The sequence below is a fragment of the Cololabis saira genome, chromosome 10 (assembly GCF_033807715.1).
Source record: "Cololabis saira isolate AMF1-May2022 chromosome 10, fColSai1.1, whole genome shotgun sequence".
NCBI classification, from domain to species: domain Eukaryota; kingdom Metazoa; phylum Chordata; class Actinopteri; order Beloniformes; family Belonidae; genus Cololabis; species Cololabis saira.
In genome coordinates this window covers 32,896,424-32,915,575 of record NC_084596.1, presented here as the reverse complement: position 1 = coordinate 32,915,575, position 19,152 = coordinate 32,896,424, and the positions used below count along the sequence as shown (strand labels likewise).

The 19,152-nt window shown below is 39.4% G+C and overlaps 2 protein-coding genes across 4 annotated transcripts in view; one reads left to right on the top strand and one right to left on the bottom strand.

Annotated features, from left to right (window-relative positions):
* The first annotated feature begins 830 nt into the window (after positions 1 to 830).
* gtf2b (general transcription factor IIB) lies at positions 831 to 12,111 on the top strand. Its single transcript, XM_061732615.1, has 7 exons — positions 831 to 869; positions 2,678 to 2,790; positions 5,907 to 6,040; positions 7,513 to 7,659; positions 7,919 to 8,048; positions 9,282 to 9,563; positions 11,141 to 12,111. Exons 1-7 carry the CDS (start codon positions 853 to 855, stop codon positions 11,272 to 11,274), a joined length of 957 nt encoding a protein of 318 aa, XP_061588599.1. The 5' UTR covers positions 831 to 852; the 3' UTR covers positions 11,275 to 12,111.
* Positions 12,112 to 12,506: 395 nt separating this feature from the next.
* pkn2a (protein kinase N2a) overlaps positions 12,507 to 19,152 on the bottom strand; it is a 48,402-nt gene continuing 41,756 nt past the window's right edge. For all 3 annotated transcript variants that reach the window (XM_061732612.1, XM_061732613.1, XM_061732614.1), the window contains exons 17-23: positions 18,252 to 18,428; positions 16,396 to 16,458; positions 15,558 to 15,634; positions 14,547 to 14,689; positions 14,369 to 14,476; positions 13,685 to 13,765; positions 12,507 to 13,606 (exon numbers count right to left, since the gene is read on the bottom strand). In XM_061732612.1, coding sequence (XP_061588596.1) covers positions 13,403 to 13,606; positions 13,685 to 13,765; positions 14,369 to 14,476; positions 14,547 to 14,689; positions 15,558 to 15,634; positions 16,396 to 16,458; positions 18,252 to 18,428 — 853 coding nt within the window. In that variant the 3' untranslated portion in view covers positions 12,507 to 13,402. The remainder of the gene's footprint in view (positions 13,607 to 13,684; positions 13,766 to 14,368; positions 14,477 to 14,546; positions 14,690 to 15,557; positions 15,635 to 16,395; positions 16,459 to 18,251; positions 18,429 to 19,152) is intronic.

The following is a 19,152-nucleotide window of genomic DNA, read 5'->3' as shown; positions in this document are numbered from 1 at the left end:
CTCATGAAGATCATCAGTTCAAATGGTATAAAGCCACAAATCTGTGCATAATTAGAGGCATTTTCTGGAGCTGTCATTGAGCCAATTGAGCATAAAGTTATATTAGAGATGATATGGATCAGTATGCTGTTGGTATGCTGCTACCAGGTCTGGGTTGGCCCTGGGCAGGCAGGTAAACTAGTCCAGCACCTTCCTGCAGGACCAATCCAGAGCCCTGTTTTAGATTAACCAAGTCCAGTGGAGTCAGCTCATGATGGTGTCCCCCAAAACTAGATTTCAAAACCAACCTAAAGAGCTGTGGAGGTCATCACTGAGGGTTTTTTCCAGTTATTTGTATATAGTCCATGTGTTTATTACAGAATTTTCAGTCACTATACAGCAGGTCAGATTAGCCTACCATAAAATAATGTGAATTATGTGTGGAGATATTGCTGTGCATTTCATTTATTTTGACCTGCTAACAGTGTATATGGAGGAATGTGACAGTTTCCTTTTCTGATACAGGAAAGGTACCATAAACATAATACTTTTAAGACTTTTAACTTTCTGGGATCAACGTTTTATACTTTGTTAAATTCCATATATATAATATTAAATGGATGAAGAAAATAACCTAACTTAACTCAATTTCAGATAAATATTAAACTATATCATGATATATTATTTTCATCTCCAAATCCAAAGGAATTTCTAAAAACAAATTTGAAAAAAAAAACGATATACTGATCAGTCTCGACTAGTTTGGTCGTCCTGACTCCCCGTAGGCGCGGGGTCACGTGACGCACCCGATGTTATAAATAGCGGTCCAGCACTCGTTTGTTTTATTCCCGTGCATAACGAGAGACGAGAGACATGGCGTCTACGAGCCGGTACGTGGTAACTTTCACTAACAATAAAATATCTGAATTATCCAGTAATAACGCCCAGATTTATACTTAGTAAAATATACTCGGGCTTTATTCGATGCGACGAGAGCTCCGAGGGCGTTATTAAATCGCCACGTCATTCTCGTAGCCGTTTTGAGAGTTGTGTCTATTGTGCTGCTGACAGCTAGTTAGCAGCGCAGCGGTGGACGCTGCCAGAACTCACTTTTTGCATCGTAGATACGTTTTCAGAGCATTTTCCCCCCTGGTGCTCAACAGTTTCCCCTTAATTTCGCGTTGTTTTGTTTCCCAACTGTTTTGCCGCTAATTAACCTATGTTTCGTGTAAAGAGAGTGTGGTATAAAAGTAAAGCTTTGCTGCGTATCTGCAAACAGATGTTTACATGTTACTGCAGCAATACTGAACGGTTTCATTGTTCTCCAATAGATTCAACTGTTGTCCTGCGTTACGGCATAACTCACTTTCGAAGTAGCATATAATTAAAATTCCACAGCTGGTTTTACATGTGAAATGGTTTAAAAGGGGAACCCCCCGCCTGCCTGCGTCACAGTAAAGCGTTTTGTCCACGTTTGACCTTTGCCATATTTACATCTCCATATCTACATGTTGACACTGTCCAGGTTCAGACAGTTTTTTTGTGCTTTCAACCTATTACAGGGTTCCTACGGGGGCTTGAAATCCTTGAAAGTGCTTGAATTTCAATGTTGTGTTATCAAGGCCTGGAAAGTGCTTGAATTTTAGTTTAAGTGCTTGAAAGTGCTTGAAATTATAACTGTCTTTCACAAAATGGGGATCTGATTGTATAGTTTTGATATTACAAGGAGAAATAAAATCAGTAAGATGAAACAGAACTAGATGTTTACAGCATGATACAATGTACAGGACTGTCTCAGAAAATTAGAATATTGTGATAAAGTCCTTTATTTTCTGTAATGCAAAAATGTCATACATTCTGGATTCATTACAAATCAACTGAAATATTGCAAGCCTTTTATTTTAATATTGCTGATCATGGCTTACAGCTTAAGAAAACTCAAATATCCTATCTCAAAAAATTAGAATATTCTGGGAATCTTAATCTTACGCTGTAAACCATAATCAGCAATATTAAAATAGTAAAAGGCTTGCAATATTTCAGTTGATTTGTAATGAATCCAGAATGTATGACATTTTTGTTTTTTTTAATTGCATTACAGAAAATAACGAACTTTATCACAATATTCTAATTTTCTGAGACAGTCCTGTATATAATTGTGATTAAAAAGCGGAAAAAAGAATCATGAGTGTATATATTCCTGTAGATATTTTACCCCAGCAATAAGGTCCTTGAAGATTTTGAAAATGACCCCTTGAAAGTGCTTGAAAAGTGATTGAATTTGACCTTGGTAAATGTGTAGGAACCCTGTATTAGATTGACTGATTTAACCACTACACGCAAAAGAAACCAGTTATTCACATGACGTGCTGTTTCATTTGTTCTTTCCTTATTATCAGGGGGAAAAACAGAATTAAACAAAGGAGTGTGGAAATATTAAATAAATCATACCATGTAAAATAGTTTGTTTTGGTCAAGTAATTATTTGTTTTCCAAAGAAATAAATTACTAGATAATATTTATTCACATTCTTCTAATCTATTTAAGCATACAAGTAATGTTTTACCTGCTCTCTTTCTTTAGTTTTTAGCCTTTTTCTCCCTGCTTGTTTGGAGTAAACTGGAACAACAGATTACAAAGCGTTTCTTGTCTTGATCTGACATCGTCTTCATTTGATTATCTTTCTCTTTCCTTGTAGTGGAGACTTTCTGACCCTGCCCAGAGTTACGTGTCCCAACCACCCCGATGCCATACTGGTGGAGGACTACAGGGCCGGGGACATGATATGTCCTGAATGCGGCCTCGTCGTAGGTGAGTATTTTTCTCTATTTTAAATCTCAGCTGAGCTCTGTTACAGTGTCACAGTTGGGTTAAGTTCCTTGCTGCACAAAAGAAGTGTTGTGGATTACCGTAGTTTAAATACAGGAGCATACTTGCGCTGCTCAGGTGCATTCATAGAGAAGGGGCTGCTTGTGTCCAAGGGTTCATAACCTATAACTTATAATCTATGGCGACTTTACGTACAACTAATAATAATACCTGAAATCATAAATAAGTGTTATTCCGTGGTTATCAAAAGTTATCTTTATTTTAAAGCTGATCAGGTCATAAAACTCCCTGAAAGCCCAGAGGATGGTATGGATCTATTGTACGGTGACCTTTTTCTTTGTTTAGTTTATCATATTAACTTTTTGTTGTTGTTCCAAACAATAAGAATTTTTTTGTTGCCTTTTCTGAAGGTAAAAAAACTAAAGAGAAATTGTTATTTTTGTTATTATTAGTAGAGAAAGGTGGAGGATTTCCTTGCAGTGTGTGACTTAATTTTAAGATTGAATCGACACATTTCAAACCAGCTCTGCTGTGACGACTTGTGGTTTGTAGATAATTGGATCTGCAAAGGGTTAAAAAGACTCGTGGATTTCAGTAGGATTATGCTGACACATAAATTTCCTCACTTGAAGGAAAACATGGGCATGAACAGCTGAACTGCTCCCAGGCAGGAGCGCTCGGAAGTTTCTCTGTTCGGTTTTCCTGAATCTGTTTGATTAGTTTTAAAACAAAGCACCTAAATACTTTTGCATGTACGTATCGTCTTGATTAAAGTCACAATTTCTTAGGTGTGCAAGTAAAATATGTGAGCTTTAGTATTTTATTTTTATATTATATTAAAAAAAGGAATGCTTTTGTCTTAGACAAATGTTCACAGATGTTGCTCTGAGGATGTTTCTTCAAGGTGGTCATACTTAAAGTAGAAATGTTTTTGTAAATTAGGTCATCTGAAGCTAGAGGAATGAATTATAATACAGAAAAGCTTTTTTCAACATGTGATAAACACACAGCAATTTATATCTGTTGGGAACACGAGTTCTCCTCTAATGAGCCCCCTCAGCTCGGTGCTGGTCAGGTGGGAGACGAGAGACGCAGATGCGCTCTGATGCAAGCTTAACTTCCTGCTTCCATAGCATCAGCTGGCTTTTAAGGGGATGGATGTCACTTTGCTGATTCTTGTTAGTGAAGTGAAAAGGAATAAGAAAAAATAAAGAATAATTATTAGGATTACAATATCAGCTTTAATCCCCGTCCTTGTTACATGGTTCCAGGAACAGATGCATTAAGATGATCTTTTTCTGCTGGTGTCAACCCCTTTTCCTGTCCGATGTACATCCTAAAATTGACGGACTTGATGCTGCTGAAAACATATTTACGGTGTATTTTACTGCATACTCCTCCTGCCACATGGTAATCAAATAGAAAGAAGGCAGACGTGAGGTCAGGCAGGATTTAACCAGATCTGGAGGTTGTAGGATGAAATCACTGGATGAAAAGGAGCAGGCAAAGTTTAACTCTGTGTGTGCTGTGTGTCCTGAAGACGTGTTTACACGAGGGAATGGATCAGAATATTGCACCATCCTCTTAATTATTCCAGAGAGAATTGGATATGGCAAAACAAAAGGTTCTTCAAATCATTTGTTGTATGAATGTAGCTCATTGAATTGTCATTGTAGAAATCCAGTCTTCACTCAGGTTTTATTTTCATTTATTGAGGAAAAATATGAATATCGGTAGTTGTAAGCATCAGTACAAAAGATGGAATATCAGACATGAAATCCAAAGAATATAGAGGTTGAATGTGGCAAGTGTCTTGGACAGTCAGTATGATGTGTGTAGAAAGTATCATCAACCTTTCTGATGCCCCATTTACACTGGATCAGAATGATCTGGGGACCTTTTCTTTTTCTATTGATTGATTTGTTTTGGTGATTTTGTATTGAGGGGGAGGATTTTTTATAAGCCCTTCGGGCTTCTTTTCCTCTCCTGCACAAATTATTTGTCCTTGTATGATAAAAAACTTTACTGTTGTCATTGTGCAAATAAATAAATAAATAAATAAATAAATAAATAAAAACCTGCGTTAATTTGATATAATTAAGGAGGATGTCTGATTTTTAACCAAAGTCAATGCACCGTGTCTGTGATTTGTAGAATAAAAATTCCACCTCAAATTACCAGCCCTGTTTCAGCAAACACAGTGGTCATGAGATTATCTTAATCCTGTGCAAATTCATATTTTAATTCTGTAATATGCTGGCGGTAATCTTTTTAAAAGATTTCCTCTTGTTGCGTTTCCTATTTATATATTTATTTTGTGTGTGTGTGTGTGTGTGTGTGTGTGTGTGTGTGTGTGTGTGTTTGTGTGTGTGTGTGTGTGTACTTACAGTGGGTACTGAAAGTATTCAGACCCCTTTTAAAATTCTCTTTGTTTCATTGCAGCCATTTGTTAAAATCAAAAAAGTTAATTTTATTTCTCATTAATGTACACTTAGCACTGCATCTTGACAGAAAAAAGAACAGAATTGTAGACAATTTTTCTCACAGGGCCATGTAGGTTTGGATTTTTCTTTCCCCTTAATAATAAAAACCTCACACAACTGTGCGTGTGTGTGTGCGCGCAGCACGGCATTTATACAGTATTTGCCAAATGTGTGAGACCAGACAATAAATCAAGTAAAGTATATCAGTAAAGTTCTGAGTCAGGAATTTCTTACAATGTTTTCTATTAGTGTCCGAACCTCTCGGTGCTTTGCTGCTCAGCTGATGGAAGCAGTTCTCACATGGCATGTTGAAAATGAGCTGTAATACGTTAGCAGCTTCAGACGTGGTGCGGACAGGTTCACTTTCTGCCAGATTAATGACAACAGTAGAAAGGAGCTTCACAGTGAAGCCTGGAAGTGTTTCCTTGAAAGGAAATCAATATTCTGCAGATAACATGCAGTCAGCAACTTCAGAGAATCCATCTACTTTGAAACCTTACAACCATAAGAAAATAACTATTTACTATTAAAATAAATCTGAAGCAGTTGATAATTAGCTTGTTCCATGTCAGACTGGGCATGTCGGTCATCAGCTTGATTTGTTTTTCTTTTCAGGCGACCGTGTAATTGACGTGGGTTCAGAGTGGAGAACGTTTTCCAATGAGAAAGCTCTCAAAGACCCGTCCAGAGTGGGAGACGCTCAGAACCCGCTCCTCAACGGAGGAGACCTAACTACCATGATCAGCAAGGTGAGGTCTGAGTTTCATCTGAACTACAGGTCGCTGTTAAACAGGACTGTAGTTCAGATGAAACTCTGCAGCAGCTCGGCCTTCCAGGGCTGCGGTTATTGAGGATGAGCTGCCCGTATCTGTGCCTGACAAGATAACGAGAACGTTCCGTTTCAGCTTATCAGATAAATATTCCTGTTCTGAGCAGGGAGCTAACACTCTTCAAGAGAAAGTTTAAGATTAGGGCTGAACGATTTTTGAAAATAATCTAATTGCGATTTTTTTCCTCAATATTGCGATTGTGATTTAATATGCAATTATTTTTTTCAAGGTCCTGTTCTCATGTAGTTTTCAACTACACAAGCAATAAATCGGTCTGTTTTATAATAAACAATATCAGATTTATTCAAAGCACAGATTACAACAATAAAGAAAACAAATCTGTGGCTTTACCTCTTTAACACGTATACACACGTCTATGGGTCGTTCTCTGAACACAATCGCACAACACCAAACCGGGTAAAACTTTAGCCAAAACGAGCCATAGTTTAATAGAAAAACACAAAAAAAACTCCCACAGGGAACAACAAAAAACATTCCACACAAACAAACAAACCAACAAAGCTCAGAGTTAACAAAACGAACCAGCAATGAACAACTGGCAGCCGCTCTTTAACCTCTCCTCCTGATAGGGCTGGGCGATTTTGGACAAAAATAAAATCCCGATTTTTTTTCTCTGAAAACCCGATTTTCGATTTCGATTTTTTTTGGTAAAACTACAAAAGACAATGGAATAAATTGTTTCAAATATTTTATCTTTATTTTTAAAGAAAAATAGAAAACAAATTTCCCTATTGGGAATGAAGTGCAATTGAAAGATACTGTAAATCCTCCTTGAGTTTAGTAAAGTGACAACATTTACAATTTTCTTGACCAAACAAAGATGACTAGACGAGCTCTGTCTGTAATGCAGCCAGCTGCAAAAAAGGAAAATCGATTTTCCGATTTTCCTTTTTTTAACATCGTCTTGATTAATAAATCCGATTTAGATTTAAAATCGATTAATCGCACAGCCCTACCTCCTGATGAGCTGACGAGCTGCAGCTGTGGCTCAGAGCGCGACTCACTGTCCGCCCATGCGCGCCCGGCTCGTGCTCGTCGCCGCGCGCAGCTCCTCGCCACGCCGACTCCGCGCTCATGTATTTCCTCCGCAGCCGCTCCCGGAGGAAAGCCCCGCCCGGCCGAGCCCTAACACTGAGGCCATGGTAGATTTAGGTTACGCGGCACTGTTGACTTGTTTTCCCTGCCGGCTCTGCTCTTCCCGCTCTGCTCACTCACACATTACGTGACCAGATCACATGACCAGATCACGTGATCTGGTCAAATCACAGCCTTTGCGGTTAGAAAATCTCGTTTTATCACATTGCGATATTATCACAAATGCAATTAATAGTTCAGCCCTATTTAAGATACGATTGATGTTTCCCCCACAGGGAACAGGGGCCGCCAGCTTTGACGAGTTTGGTAACTCCAAGTATCAGAACCGGCGGACCATGAGCAGCTCCGACCGGGCCATGCTCAACGCCTTCAAGGAGATCAGCACCATGGCGGATCGCATCAACCTGCCAAGGAACATCGTAGTAAGTCACACGGGAATGTTGGATGACTAGGAAACAAAGTAGTCACCCTTAGTCACGGAGGCCAGCCCAATGAAATATTCACTTGCACGTCACCTGCGAACAAGCTTTATCTTGTTCTGTTAAAACTCTGGTGAACGCTAAGATCTGACGTGATGAAATATGAAAAGAAGTCTTTAAAACGGGCCTCCCGTGTCGACCGTCGTCTTGTTTTATGATTTGATTCTGAGATTCTGCTGTCGATGGCGTTATTGCTCCGCAGGACCGGACAAACAACCTGTTCAAGCAGGTTTATGAACAGAAGAGCCTGAAGGGCCGAGCCAACGATGCCATCGCTTCTGCCTGTCTGTACATCGCCTGCAGACAAGAGGGAGTACCCAGAACCTTCAAAGGTTTGCTTTTACTTTACTGTTGTTTTTAAGATCGTGGAGTTGTTGTGAGGGTTAATGGACTACTTTATATTTGTGACTGAAGACACAACAAGGAGATTATGCACTTAATGAAGCACTTTATGATAAGCAGTTTAATTTTATTTATACTGCATCTGTTATGATACAGATGGTCTGTAGGCGCTTTCCAGAGACCCAGAACACGACACCCAGAGGAATCATTAAATAAAATAACATTAAAGCCAAACAAGCAAGGAAAACTCCCCTTTAAGAGGGAAGAAACCTTGATCAGGACCTGAATGATAAGGGGGGGGCCCTCCTGCTGAAGACCAGCAGGGTAGAGCAGGAAAAGGGAGGATGAAGAACAGAGAGAGGAGAGACAGATGTTGAAAAAATCGATTTCCCAATTCTAAATAGATTCTCATATGAATTCCTAAAAATCGATTCATATGTCTAAAGATCGATTTTTATTTTTATTTTATTTTTTTATTTTATTTTTTTTTATTTATTTATGTATTTTTTCTTTTTCATCATTACATTACAATTTTTGGTTATTTTTTTGTTTATCCCCAAAAAAGGAATGTTTTGTTGGCGACGAGAATAACTGGTGTCATGTTTTTGCCTTTAAATATGTTTAAAGGTATGAAAACATTAAAGTGTTAGGTTATAATTGCATAAATTGTCTATTTCATTACTTTATATACTGTCTTGGGGTTACATTTGCAAAAAATGCTAAAAACCAAATGCTCAAAAATTAAAAACCAAAATAGACCGAAAATGGAACAAATAAAAACGGAATGTGGGAAAAAATAAAACTGATTTAATCCGTCTCTGTTTCCTCCCTGGATCTGTTTGGTAATTCTGCCCCATGATGTTTCTGAAAGCAGTTCTATCAGCATTCTGGGAGCTGATTGGTCCTTACAGCATCATTAGCTGCCAATACTTGCTGTTTAATCTCAATATAATACTAGTAGTAATATTTTGCATAACTACGGTCATATAATTCATGCAACAGCTCATAAAACAGTTTTAATAACACTAACCCAAATCAATATCGGAATCGAATCAAATCTTGATAATCGATTCTGAATCTTAAGAATCGGAATCGAATCGAGTCTTGACATTTGAATCGATCCCTAGCCCTAATGTTTAGATGTGTAGTAAACCTGCCCTCTGGGAACGGAGAGCTCTGTTAGGAACATGAGGCTGAAATGATTTGTTTGTCTGCACCACCAGAGATCTGTGCCGTCTCCCGGATCTCAAAGAAGGAGATCGGTCGGTGCTTCAAGCTGATCCTGAAGGCCCTGGAGACCAGTGTGGACCTCATCACCACGGGAGACTTCATGTCCCGCTTCTGCTCCAACCTGGGCCTCCCCAAGCAGGTGCAAATGGCCGCCACGTTCATCGCCAGGAAAGCCGTGGAGCTGGACCTGGTGCCGGGCCGGAGCCCCATCTCCGTGGCTGCGGCCGCCATCTACATGGCCTCCCAGGCCTCCGCCGAGAAGAAGACCCAGAAAGGTGAGTGGTTCTGCCCAGTTGACAGGACAGGTCGACGTCTGTAAAATGCTCCGTAAATGAGGGGAATGTTCATGTGCGAGCTCAGACTAAGACAGTTTGTAGATATGATATGGGAGAGGAGACTGGACTTCCCTTCAGACCAGTTTCACACAAACTGGACACGGTTAAAGGTCTGAATCTGGTGTCCAGTCCGTCTCACCAAGAACCAAGTAGACGGGGACATCTCAACTTTTAGATGTGCAGCTAAATTTCCTGAAGTGAAGGTTAAGGACCTGCAGTCCTCTCCCATGTAATTATTGTTATTGTGTTCAAATCAGTATAATGAACCACAGCACAACAGACAACTTGTGAAAGGGCATTGGAACTCTAGATATTTGTTAGTAGTACGACGGTACAGTACGTCCTGAATCTGAGGCTACGATGGATGTTGAGGAGCATCAGCACGTGCTGACAGTAAACGATCAATTACAGGAAAAACAAGAATATGAACCACGCTTTTGTGAGTGATGTAAAAGAAGCAACTGAGGAGGACGATGGTTAGAAGGAAAAGGGACATTTAAATGGGCAGAAATATGTGCCACTAGAAACTGAATTTGAATAATTTATATTTGAATTTGAATTGCTCAACTTGAATAATTGCATTAAAAACTGAATCTGAATCACATAATTTGAATTTGTATTGTTTAATTTGAATCATTGCTTTGAAAAACTGAATCTGAATAGCATCATTTGCCATTTAATGTATTAGTTTGGAACTGAATTTCTATAAACTTGAAACTGAATGTCACATTATGAAATTGAATTCAATTGTTCTGAAACTGTATTTGATCCTCACTGAAAGTTCAACTCTCTTTATACTTTCACATTCAGTTCTCACAATTCAAATTCAGTTCTTTCTACAAAACGGCAAGATATAAATCTAAACTTTTTACACAGAATGGAGAAAACTAAATAGGTTTCGAAATATCTAGCTCCCATTGGTCGTTTCTATCTTTGAAAGAAAATAGAGGTTATAGTAGGCTACTTGAAAAGGAGTTCTTTGTATCTGCACTTGATTGCTCTTCCTCCGGAAGACCTGGATGTCTGGCACAGTAACTCCAGTAAATTGAATTGCAAGAACTGAATTTGAATTGTATGTAGATTCAGTTTTTCAATGCAATGATTCAAATTAAACAATACAAATTCAAATTATGTGATTCAGATTCAGTTTTTTAATGCAAATATTCAAGTTGAGCAATTCAAATATAAATTATTCATTTTCTAGTGGCACATATTTCTGCCCATACATTTAGCATACCGTTTCATGTTGAAATTTAATTAGATTAAGGCACCAGAAAATATCAGGTTATCTTTGGTCACAAAAGGATCAGAAAACTCGCCCTGTAAATGCAGGACCACTGATTTGGAGCGCCAGACCGTGTATGTTGGGCTGTGAGGTCACTTAACCGTAAGATGAGCCCTGCTTCGGTTTATTTTAATGACTTTCCAGCAGTTCCTGTCATCCTGTTGGAGGAAAACAAAAGCACGGTTCTGTTCTGGTAGATTTGTTCGTAAAACCGTTTGTTCTGCCTTCACAGAAATCGGAGACATCGCGGGAGTTGCAGACGTCACAATCAGGCAGTCGTACAGACTCATCTACCCACGTGCTGCAGAGCTCTTCCCTCCCGACTTCAAGTTTGACACGCCGGTTGATAAACTGCCCCAGCTGTGAGCGTTACGCCACCTGTCCAGCGCTGTTTTTTTCTCTGCTGTACTTAGTCATTTTTTTTGTTTTTTTTTATAGCTCTTTCTTTAAAAAAATCATTATGGATTTTTAAATTTTTCTCCTGTCGTGCCTCGGCAGGTCTCTCTCGTCCAGTGTTGGACAGATTCCAGTGCTTAAATAGCAGTACACAGTATTTCATTTCACTGTATATACTGTACCATGTACATATGTCCCAAGTGGGAAAATGTCATTGATGCTTACAATTTTAGTTTGGTTTCATAATGTATACAGTTTGTTTTGTAGAAAAATGACCAGGTTCTATTTTGTTTTGACATAGCAGGTAATTTAAAAGACTTTCACTAAATGTCTTGGTTTGAATAACAAACATTTGTTTATAAAACCTGATTTTGTACTGAAGCACGTCATATATAAGTAAATGACTTTGTTTCAGTGGACGCAAGCGACGTGTGTGTGACATCATAGAGCGAGCAGAGAGTAGGTGGAGACCTTCAGATCCCTACACCCCCACACCAAGCGTCCTCATAATGGTTGACAGATTTGAAACTGAAGCTGAGCTCAGGATGTTATTACAACTGCAGGATATTCGCCAGCTCACCTGCCATTTAACCCCAGTTGGGTTCTTGAATGTGTGTTGGCAAGAAAAATAAAAGGAAAATTATATTACAAAAGTTTAATTTGTGGATTCATGATGGGCAAACAGTAGCTGCAAAAATGTCTCTTTTCACTGGGATGAATGTTAACAGTTGTGACTTGGAGTAATTTGTGTACCATCCATACAGTTCGCAGCCATTTTAACATGCACAATAAAAAAAAACTGTACAATCTATTTTCATCATTAAGAAACGTATACACTCAATCTATTGATAAAATTAGTGCTTTCTGCTTGTGTACATTGTGTATATATTTATATAATATACCCCTCCCTCCTCCCTTGAAGTGACTTAAGTCTGAAACATTTAGTCAAATGCAACATGCACATTGACAACTGGTAAAGAGTAATCAGAGCATGGGAAGTACTTTGATGGCATTTTGACGTGTAAAACAGCTTCTCGCTACTCTTGTGGGTTGTTTTTCCTCAACGGTCCGACTTCTTCGATCAGCTGCTTACAGAACTGTTGTCCGGCTGCTTCAGGGAGGACTGGATCTATTTGGTTTTGTTAGCTTTAACTGTGCGAGTCATCTGTACGTTCTTGATTTGAACGAGGTATTTATTTAAAAAAAAAAAAAAAAATTCACATCCACCACAACCGGCAGTTTATTCAGCAATGATAAACCATACTGATACCAAAGAACAAACATTTAAGAGCTGAATCTCACCCTTGGCCACTAGAGGGCGTCAGAACATCAGTTACTATTGTCCTTTTCTCCCATTTAACCGAATGTGTTTTATTGACCCATGTCCTGTGTGAAGGTTTTAAATAAGCAGTGATTAGAAGTGGCATGTAACACTGGATAAACTGCTGTTTCGCATCATGATGTGAGCTTTGGGTCCAGATGGGGGAGCCAGAAGGGAAATGTGTGTAGACTCACTCGGTCTTCAAGTCAAGACGCAGCAGTAGTAGTCAAAATGATTTTGTTGGAGTCGACTATCCCGGGACAACGCTTAAAGCAGTCTCTGTTCACTGAATAGCACTTTCAGACATGACCTCTGCAGAGTTATGGTGAGGGCTTTACAAACTAACCAAAAACACAATAAAATATATGACTGAATATAATCTGTACAGGCTTAAAAAAACAAAAACTGAAGACACAGACACTGAATAAGATGATTGTGATGGTGTCGTCTTCTCAGAGTTCATATGGAAAACATTCTCAGTGGTCAGACAACGGACACGGCGACGTTGATCCTGATACCTTCACTCCAACGGGAATTTTATCTGTTTTTCTTCCTCTAAAAAAACAAAAAAAAAAGGAAAAAACAATAAAGTTCATCTGGACTTTCTTCCTAAATGGCACAGAGTTTTTGCTTGAAGGCTTGGGGGGGGCCATGTTCGTTTGTCCTCCTCAACATTTTGGAAGAAGGAAGAGTGATTAAAAAAGAGGAGGATGACGTGAGCTGCAGTCATTGCTGTAATTATCAGGTCACAGTGTCTGTTGGCGGGTTCAGCCGGAGCTAACACCAGTCAGCAATGTAATCAAAGTCAGAAAACGTGTTCTGCTCCATTGAGGTCAGCACTCGGGGTTCCCTGGGGGGGGTTAAGATCGGCGCCTCTGAAGTGAATTCATCGTCAAAGTTGCTGACGTCGTTGGTGCCGTGGATGGTCGGCACGAACGGCGGCTTCACCTTCTTGGCCAGCAGCCCGTTCCAGTCCAGGTTCTGCAAAGAGACGGACAACGTGAGACGCTGCGCTCGGACGCGACTGCAGCTAAGAGCCTCGGTGTTGTTCTGTCCTACCCTGAAGAAGAGATGCTTCTTAACTTCCTCTGCGTCTTTTTCTCCTGCTCCCAGACGTCGCTCCGGGCTCCTCCTTAAAAGCTGAGGATGAGAAGACAGTTTTTTTCTTCTTTTTTCCTTTTTTTCTTCCCTTGTCCTTTCGACTTTTTTCTCGCTATTTTTACTTTTTTCTCAACATTTCGACTTTTTTCTCGACATTTCGACTTTTTTCCTCAAAATTGTACTTCAACATTAGTCTCGACTTTTTTCTCGATGTGCATAATGAAAAAAAAATCTTCCTCTAAAATATTATTTTGATTTTTCTCCTGTCTGGCCCTAATACTCTTCCATAGATTCGCGTAACAAAAAGAGTCATGTGGAAAGACATTAACATGATACATTTGCAGTCGAGTACCCAGTTATAACTAATATTGATACATGCAGCATGTGTTGCCTTCATTCTAAGGCTTATACAAGACTTTACATTTTTTGCGGCTCCAGACATATTTGTTTTTTGTGTTTTTGGTCCATTATGGCTCTTTCAACATTTTGGGTTGCCGACCCCTGTAATAGACACTATATAAATAAAATTGAATTGAATAGAAGATGACGACTATAAACACTCTCCTCATCCAAGCGTACTGAGAAGTGGTTTAGCTTCATCAAAATAATGGGTCATCCAGCACCAAGTCCCTGCTTACACACCCTCCTCATGATGGAGATGGCCTCCGTGGAGAGGAAGCGTGGGTAACGGACTTCATCGTTGACGATGCTGTCGAACACCTCCTCCTCATCGTCGCCGGGGAAGGGAGACTGGAGAGAGACGAGGGTGAGCAGCAGGTACCAAACACACCAGCAAGGACCAGCAGGAACAGCAGCTCACCTCTCCCACCAACATCTCAAAGATGAGGACCCCCAGCCCCCACCAGTCCACGGCGCGAGTGTACGACGTTTCAGTTAAGACCTCTGGAGCTAAAAACTCTGGCGTGCCACAGAACGTGCTGGTCCGGTCCCTGTAGCCCATTCCTGACGGAAACACAGGTTGTTCAGTTAAATAAACCAACATCACTTAGTTTCAAGAGTATACAGTCAAATGAAGCACAATCTAAATTATTTAATCTTAAAACAAGGAATTATTCTTTGAAACAAAAAAACAACATCTGGTCTTAAAATCAGACAAATATAACTTATAATCTAACCCGGTATGCAGTATTTTATGTTTAAATCCCTTAAATTTAAATCATTACTTTGCTATTCAGAGTAGTTTACAGTCAACTCAATAACTTCAAGGTGTCCAGTGGATGCAAAAATAAAACTTTTCACTGCGTCTAAGTCTCGGTATGAGAAGCTCATACTCGTAGTGGTTCTTCCCAACCCCCACCATGACGGCCAAACACGTCCACTACACCAGTAGTGTACAGTCAGGGCTTGAGATGAACTGGCTGGGATGTTCAGTCCTGAGAACATTGGTGACTGTCTTGAACGTTTTCCTCTTGAATACATTCTTCAACTTTAATCTTAATCTTAATCTTCAATCTCAGACTTTCTATTGTTTGTAAATGGTACAACTTCCTCTACATGGATGAGCAGTGAGGTTTGTTTCTCTGAGGTCATGGCTGATGTCTTTCCCCCTTGATAAACCTGAACGCTGCGGACCAGTAAACTGCTGATTTTATAGGAGATGGATGAACAATTAATCAGGTAGATTTGATGAGCAGGACCTGGTTGCTACTTAAGTGGGTAAATAAACCTAGTCTTGTTCATCTGAGGCCGTATTCTTATATTAGTGGGTTTTTTATCCTTAAAAACAAACTCAAGACAGGGTCTCAAATGCAACAATAAAAGCCTTTATACAAAATCTTAAACTATTATTTTGATGAACTCTTTTTTTTACCTTCTTTGCAAAGGCCAAAGTCTGCAATCTTCACATAGCCCTCCGTATCAAGGAGGAGATTATCCAGCTTCAAATCTCTGAAATTTACAAAAAAAGAAATACAGTTTGAATATTGATGCTTTTAAAAACGTGTTAAAGAAAAACTGAAAGTTATGCTTTTCTGAATTTTTGTGTGGATTTTCTGACTAGTTTTCTTTTTTGCAAATAGCATCTTTTCTGTTTTCTCTAAAAATTAAGAAAATCCTGTTGCTCTCGTGAACTCTTCCAGAAAAATAAGCATAACTCTGTTTGGATTAGAAATCGAGATTTTACAGCTAAAACAGATCCTTGGTCCATTAACTGTATCTATAAAACTTAAAGATAGAAGTATTTCCACCCCGAAATGAAGTAAAACTGTTTTAAACTAAACAGTGAGATGTGTTTGCTGCTGTTCAATCAGGGGCTGACGAGGAAACAAAAGTATGAATTATCGAAAAAACATTCAATCATTTTTTTTTTCCAAGAAATAAAAATGTAACAAAGAGACACTATATTTAAAGTGTTAAATTCACAAAAACCAAAGCATGTGGTCATTGGCAAGTGTGGGATGTCAGAGACATCACTTCATTTACACCCACAACCACTTCAGTAACAGGACCAAGTAAATATCAGCTGATTTCATCAGCATCAACAAATAAACAGCATGTATTAATCAGGATGGAGAGCACATTTCTGTCATTTATAAATATCTTAAACATAAAGATTGTGTCAAGAATTGTAGGGAAACATTTTTGCTTCTTCCCAATCTGGCGAGGACGCTCTGATACTCATGTAACGATAGATGAATTTAAATATTTACCTGTACACAATCTTATGGTCATGTAAAAACTGTAACCCCAACACGACGCAGGCTGCATAAAATCTGCAAAAGGTACAAGAGATCAATGTCAGATTTATTCATTTCAAACATAACAGACCTAAGGGCTTTACAGGAAATGAAGAGGCAACACAAGAAAACATGAATTTACAATAAATAGGAATAAACAGCTAAAAAAGAAGTCAATCCAACGGTGTGTTGGGGCGTCCTACTCGGGCTGAGGGCCAGGGGGACCAGGCGGATCTTAAGCAGAGATTTGAACACGTCTCCAGTCTGAGCGATGTGTTTACACAGAAATAAACTGTTCCACAAGCTCGGCGCAGTCGCTGCAACAGCTCCATCACCTCCTTGTTTTAATATGGATGTTGGAACATCTGCAGCTGCTGGCTGCCTAAGTACGGCGCTCTCACAGGCTCGCAGATGCAAAACACATCTGACAAATGAGACGCCAATTCTTCTGAAACTTAAAAGCTTAGAAGGCAACTCAGAGCAGGGCCGGGAGCCAGAGGAGGGACGCCAAACCCAGAGTCGCTGGTTAAAATCGAGAGCTGCTGCGTTCTGAATTATTCACTAACGCAGAAGTGAAGACTGATCTGAAAGGACCTTCTGCATTTCTGCTGCCTGCAGAAAGAGGAACTTTTCTCAGCTCTTTCGGAGGGTGATAAGGCATCACCTGGGCAAAAGCTACTGGGTCAAAAAAGAGAAAAGGAAAAATACAGCACAGACCGGCTTGTCCAACCCAAAAGATCCGTCTCATTAAAAGAAAAACAACAAAAAACAGCTTTTTGGAGCCGACGGGCCAAAAGTACTGAGACTTTCCTTAACAGATGACTTAATTTCATTAAGACTATTTCAAGGTCTGTTAGTTGTGGGTAGTTTAATAGCAAATAAAACTGGATATCATCAGCAAAACAATTAAAAGCAACTTTAAATGATGTAAAAATAGACACCAAAGGCAACTTATAGAGGGGAAACAAAAACCATTGGGCCCCAAATAAGTAAGCCCTTGAAGCTGCAGCCGAGTTCGAACTGTAGCTTTCGTCCCCATTTTTACCAACTTCAAATTAAAAGTTTTATAAAGCAGTATATCAGAGGCTGCAGACAGGTCTGAAACCTCGAAATGGCCCGGTTCCCAGAGTTAAGTAATTGAAAACTCTCGTGCTGTGACATGATTTAAAGCCAGACTGAAACTTGTTAGATAGTGATATCACAACTGCGTCGGATCGTCTGGAGTTGAACTCCCTCCACCACTTTAGACAGTAATGGTAACTTTCTTGATCTACAGTTGGACAGTTTGGTTGGGGTGTCGACATTTTTTATTATTTTCAATAAGAGGCTGCACAAAAAGCAGCTTGAACACACCCTGATGTTAGAAGACACACTGATCGAGATGAGAATACTTGGGCCAATAATGTGAAAAATCTTATTAAAAAGAAGAGAAGGAACACTGAGCAGTGAAACTGAAGACCGTGTTTGATGTTTTTTACATCCTCTAAAAACAGAACAATGTCAAAAGCTCAAACTGCTCAAAAACAGCTGAAAATAAAGGAGCACAAAGGAAAAAAACACACAAACACTAGTAGTACAAGTGTTTTAGTAAGAAACAGCAAAAAACAACAACAAAGCCCTACTCTCTTAAAAAGGTATCATTCCTGCCTGTTTACAGGACTAGAAAACAATCATGGGTCCTATTATACAGCAGATTAAGAGACAAACATTTACTCAATTACTAAAGGCACTCATTTACTACATTATTACCACTAAAGAAAAGCTTGTAAGACGGTGAAGAAGCGGCGAGGTTGGCAGGAGAGTCATGAAAGCGGTGAGCAGCTACTCACATGGCCCTGGGCTCAGAGAAAACATCAGCGTGGATGTGCATCATCAAGTCCCCTCCTGCTGCATACTCCATCACAAAACACACATGTTCCTGCGTCTGGAAGCACGCAAACAGGTTGACGAGGAAGGGGTGGCGGACGCTGTTGACCGTTTCAAAAATCCTCTTCTCACACATCAGACTGGGGAGACGGGAGGAAACAGGAGTAGCATCAACATGAGCTCCATCCAGCTCCTCTAAAGCAGCTTTCACACACGTCACTACGTCACGGTCACTTTTTGTGTTTTGTTGCTGGTCTTGTGCAAGAAAAAAAAACATAATAAATAAAAGCACAGCATATATCACTCACAGGAAACATCCCGCTTGTCCTTCCCTGTTATTTTCTGCAGCAAAGGTAACGGACATAACTGAGAACTTGATTCTGGCCTCTTATATGCTCTTTTAACACCTGAATCTAGCGTGAAGCTTGTCCTTTTTACACGGCAGAGGGAGACTGCTGCTCATGTTTGTGCAACAAACATATACAGGAACACATACAGAAGCTCACTCCAACCCTTTTCTCTTTTCTGCATACTGCAGAAAAGAGCAATGAGAATTATACACAACGCAGGTTACCGGGATCACACTAATCAATTATTTCTACAATCCAAATCACTAACATTTCTGGATCTTGTCAGTTTCAATACAGCACAACTAATGTTCAAAGCAAAGGATAATTAATTACTGGGACATATACAGGGGATATTTTTTGAAAGATAGGGAGGCTACAACCTCAGGGTTTAATTTAGTTCTCAACAGACGAACAAAACTGAAGAGCTTCTGTATTGTATGTATGTATGTATGTATGTATGTATGTGTGTGTGTATATATATATATATATATATATATATATATATATATATATA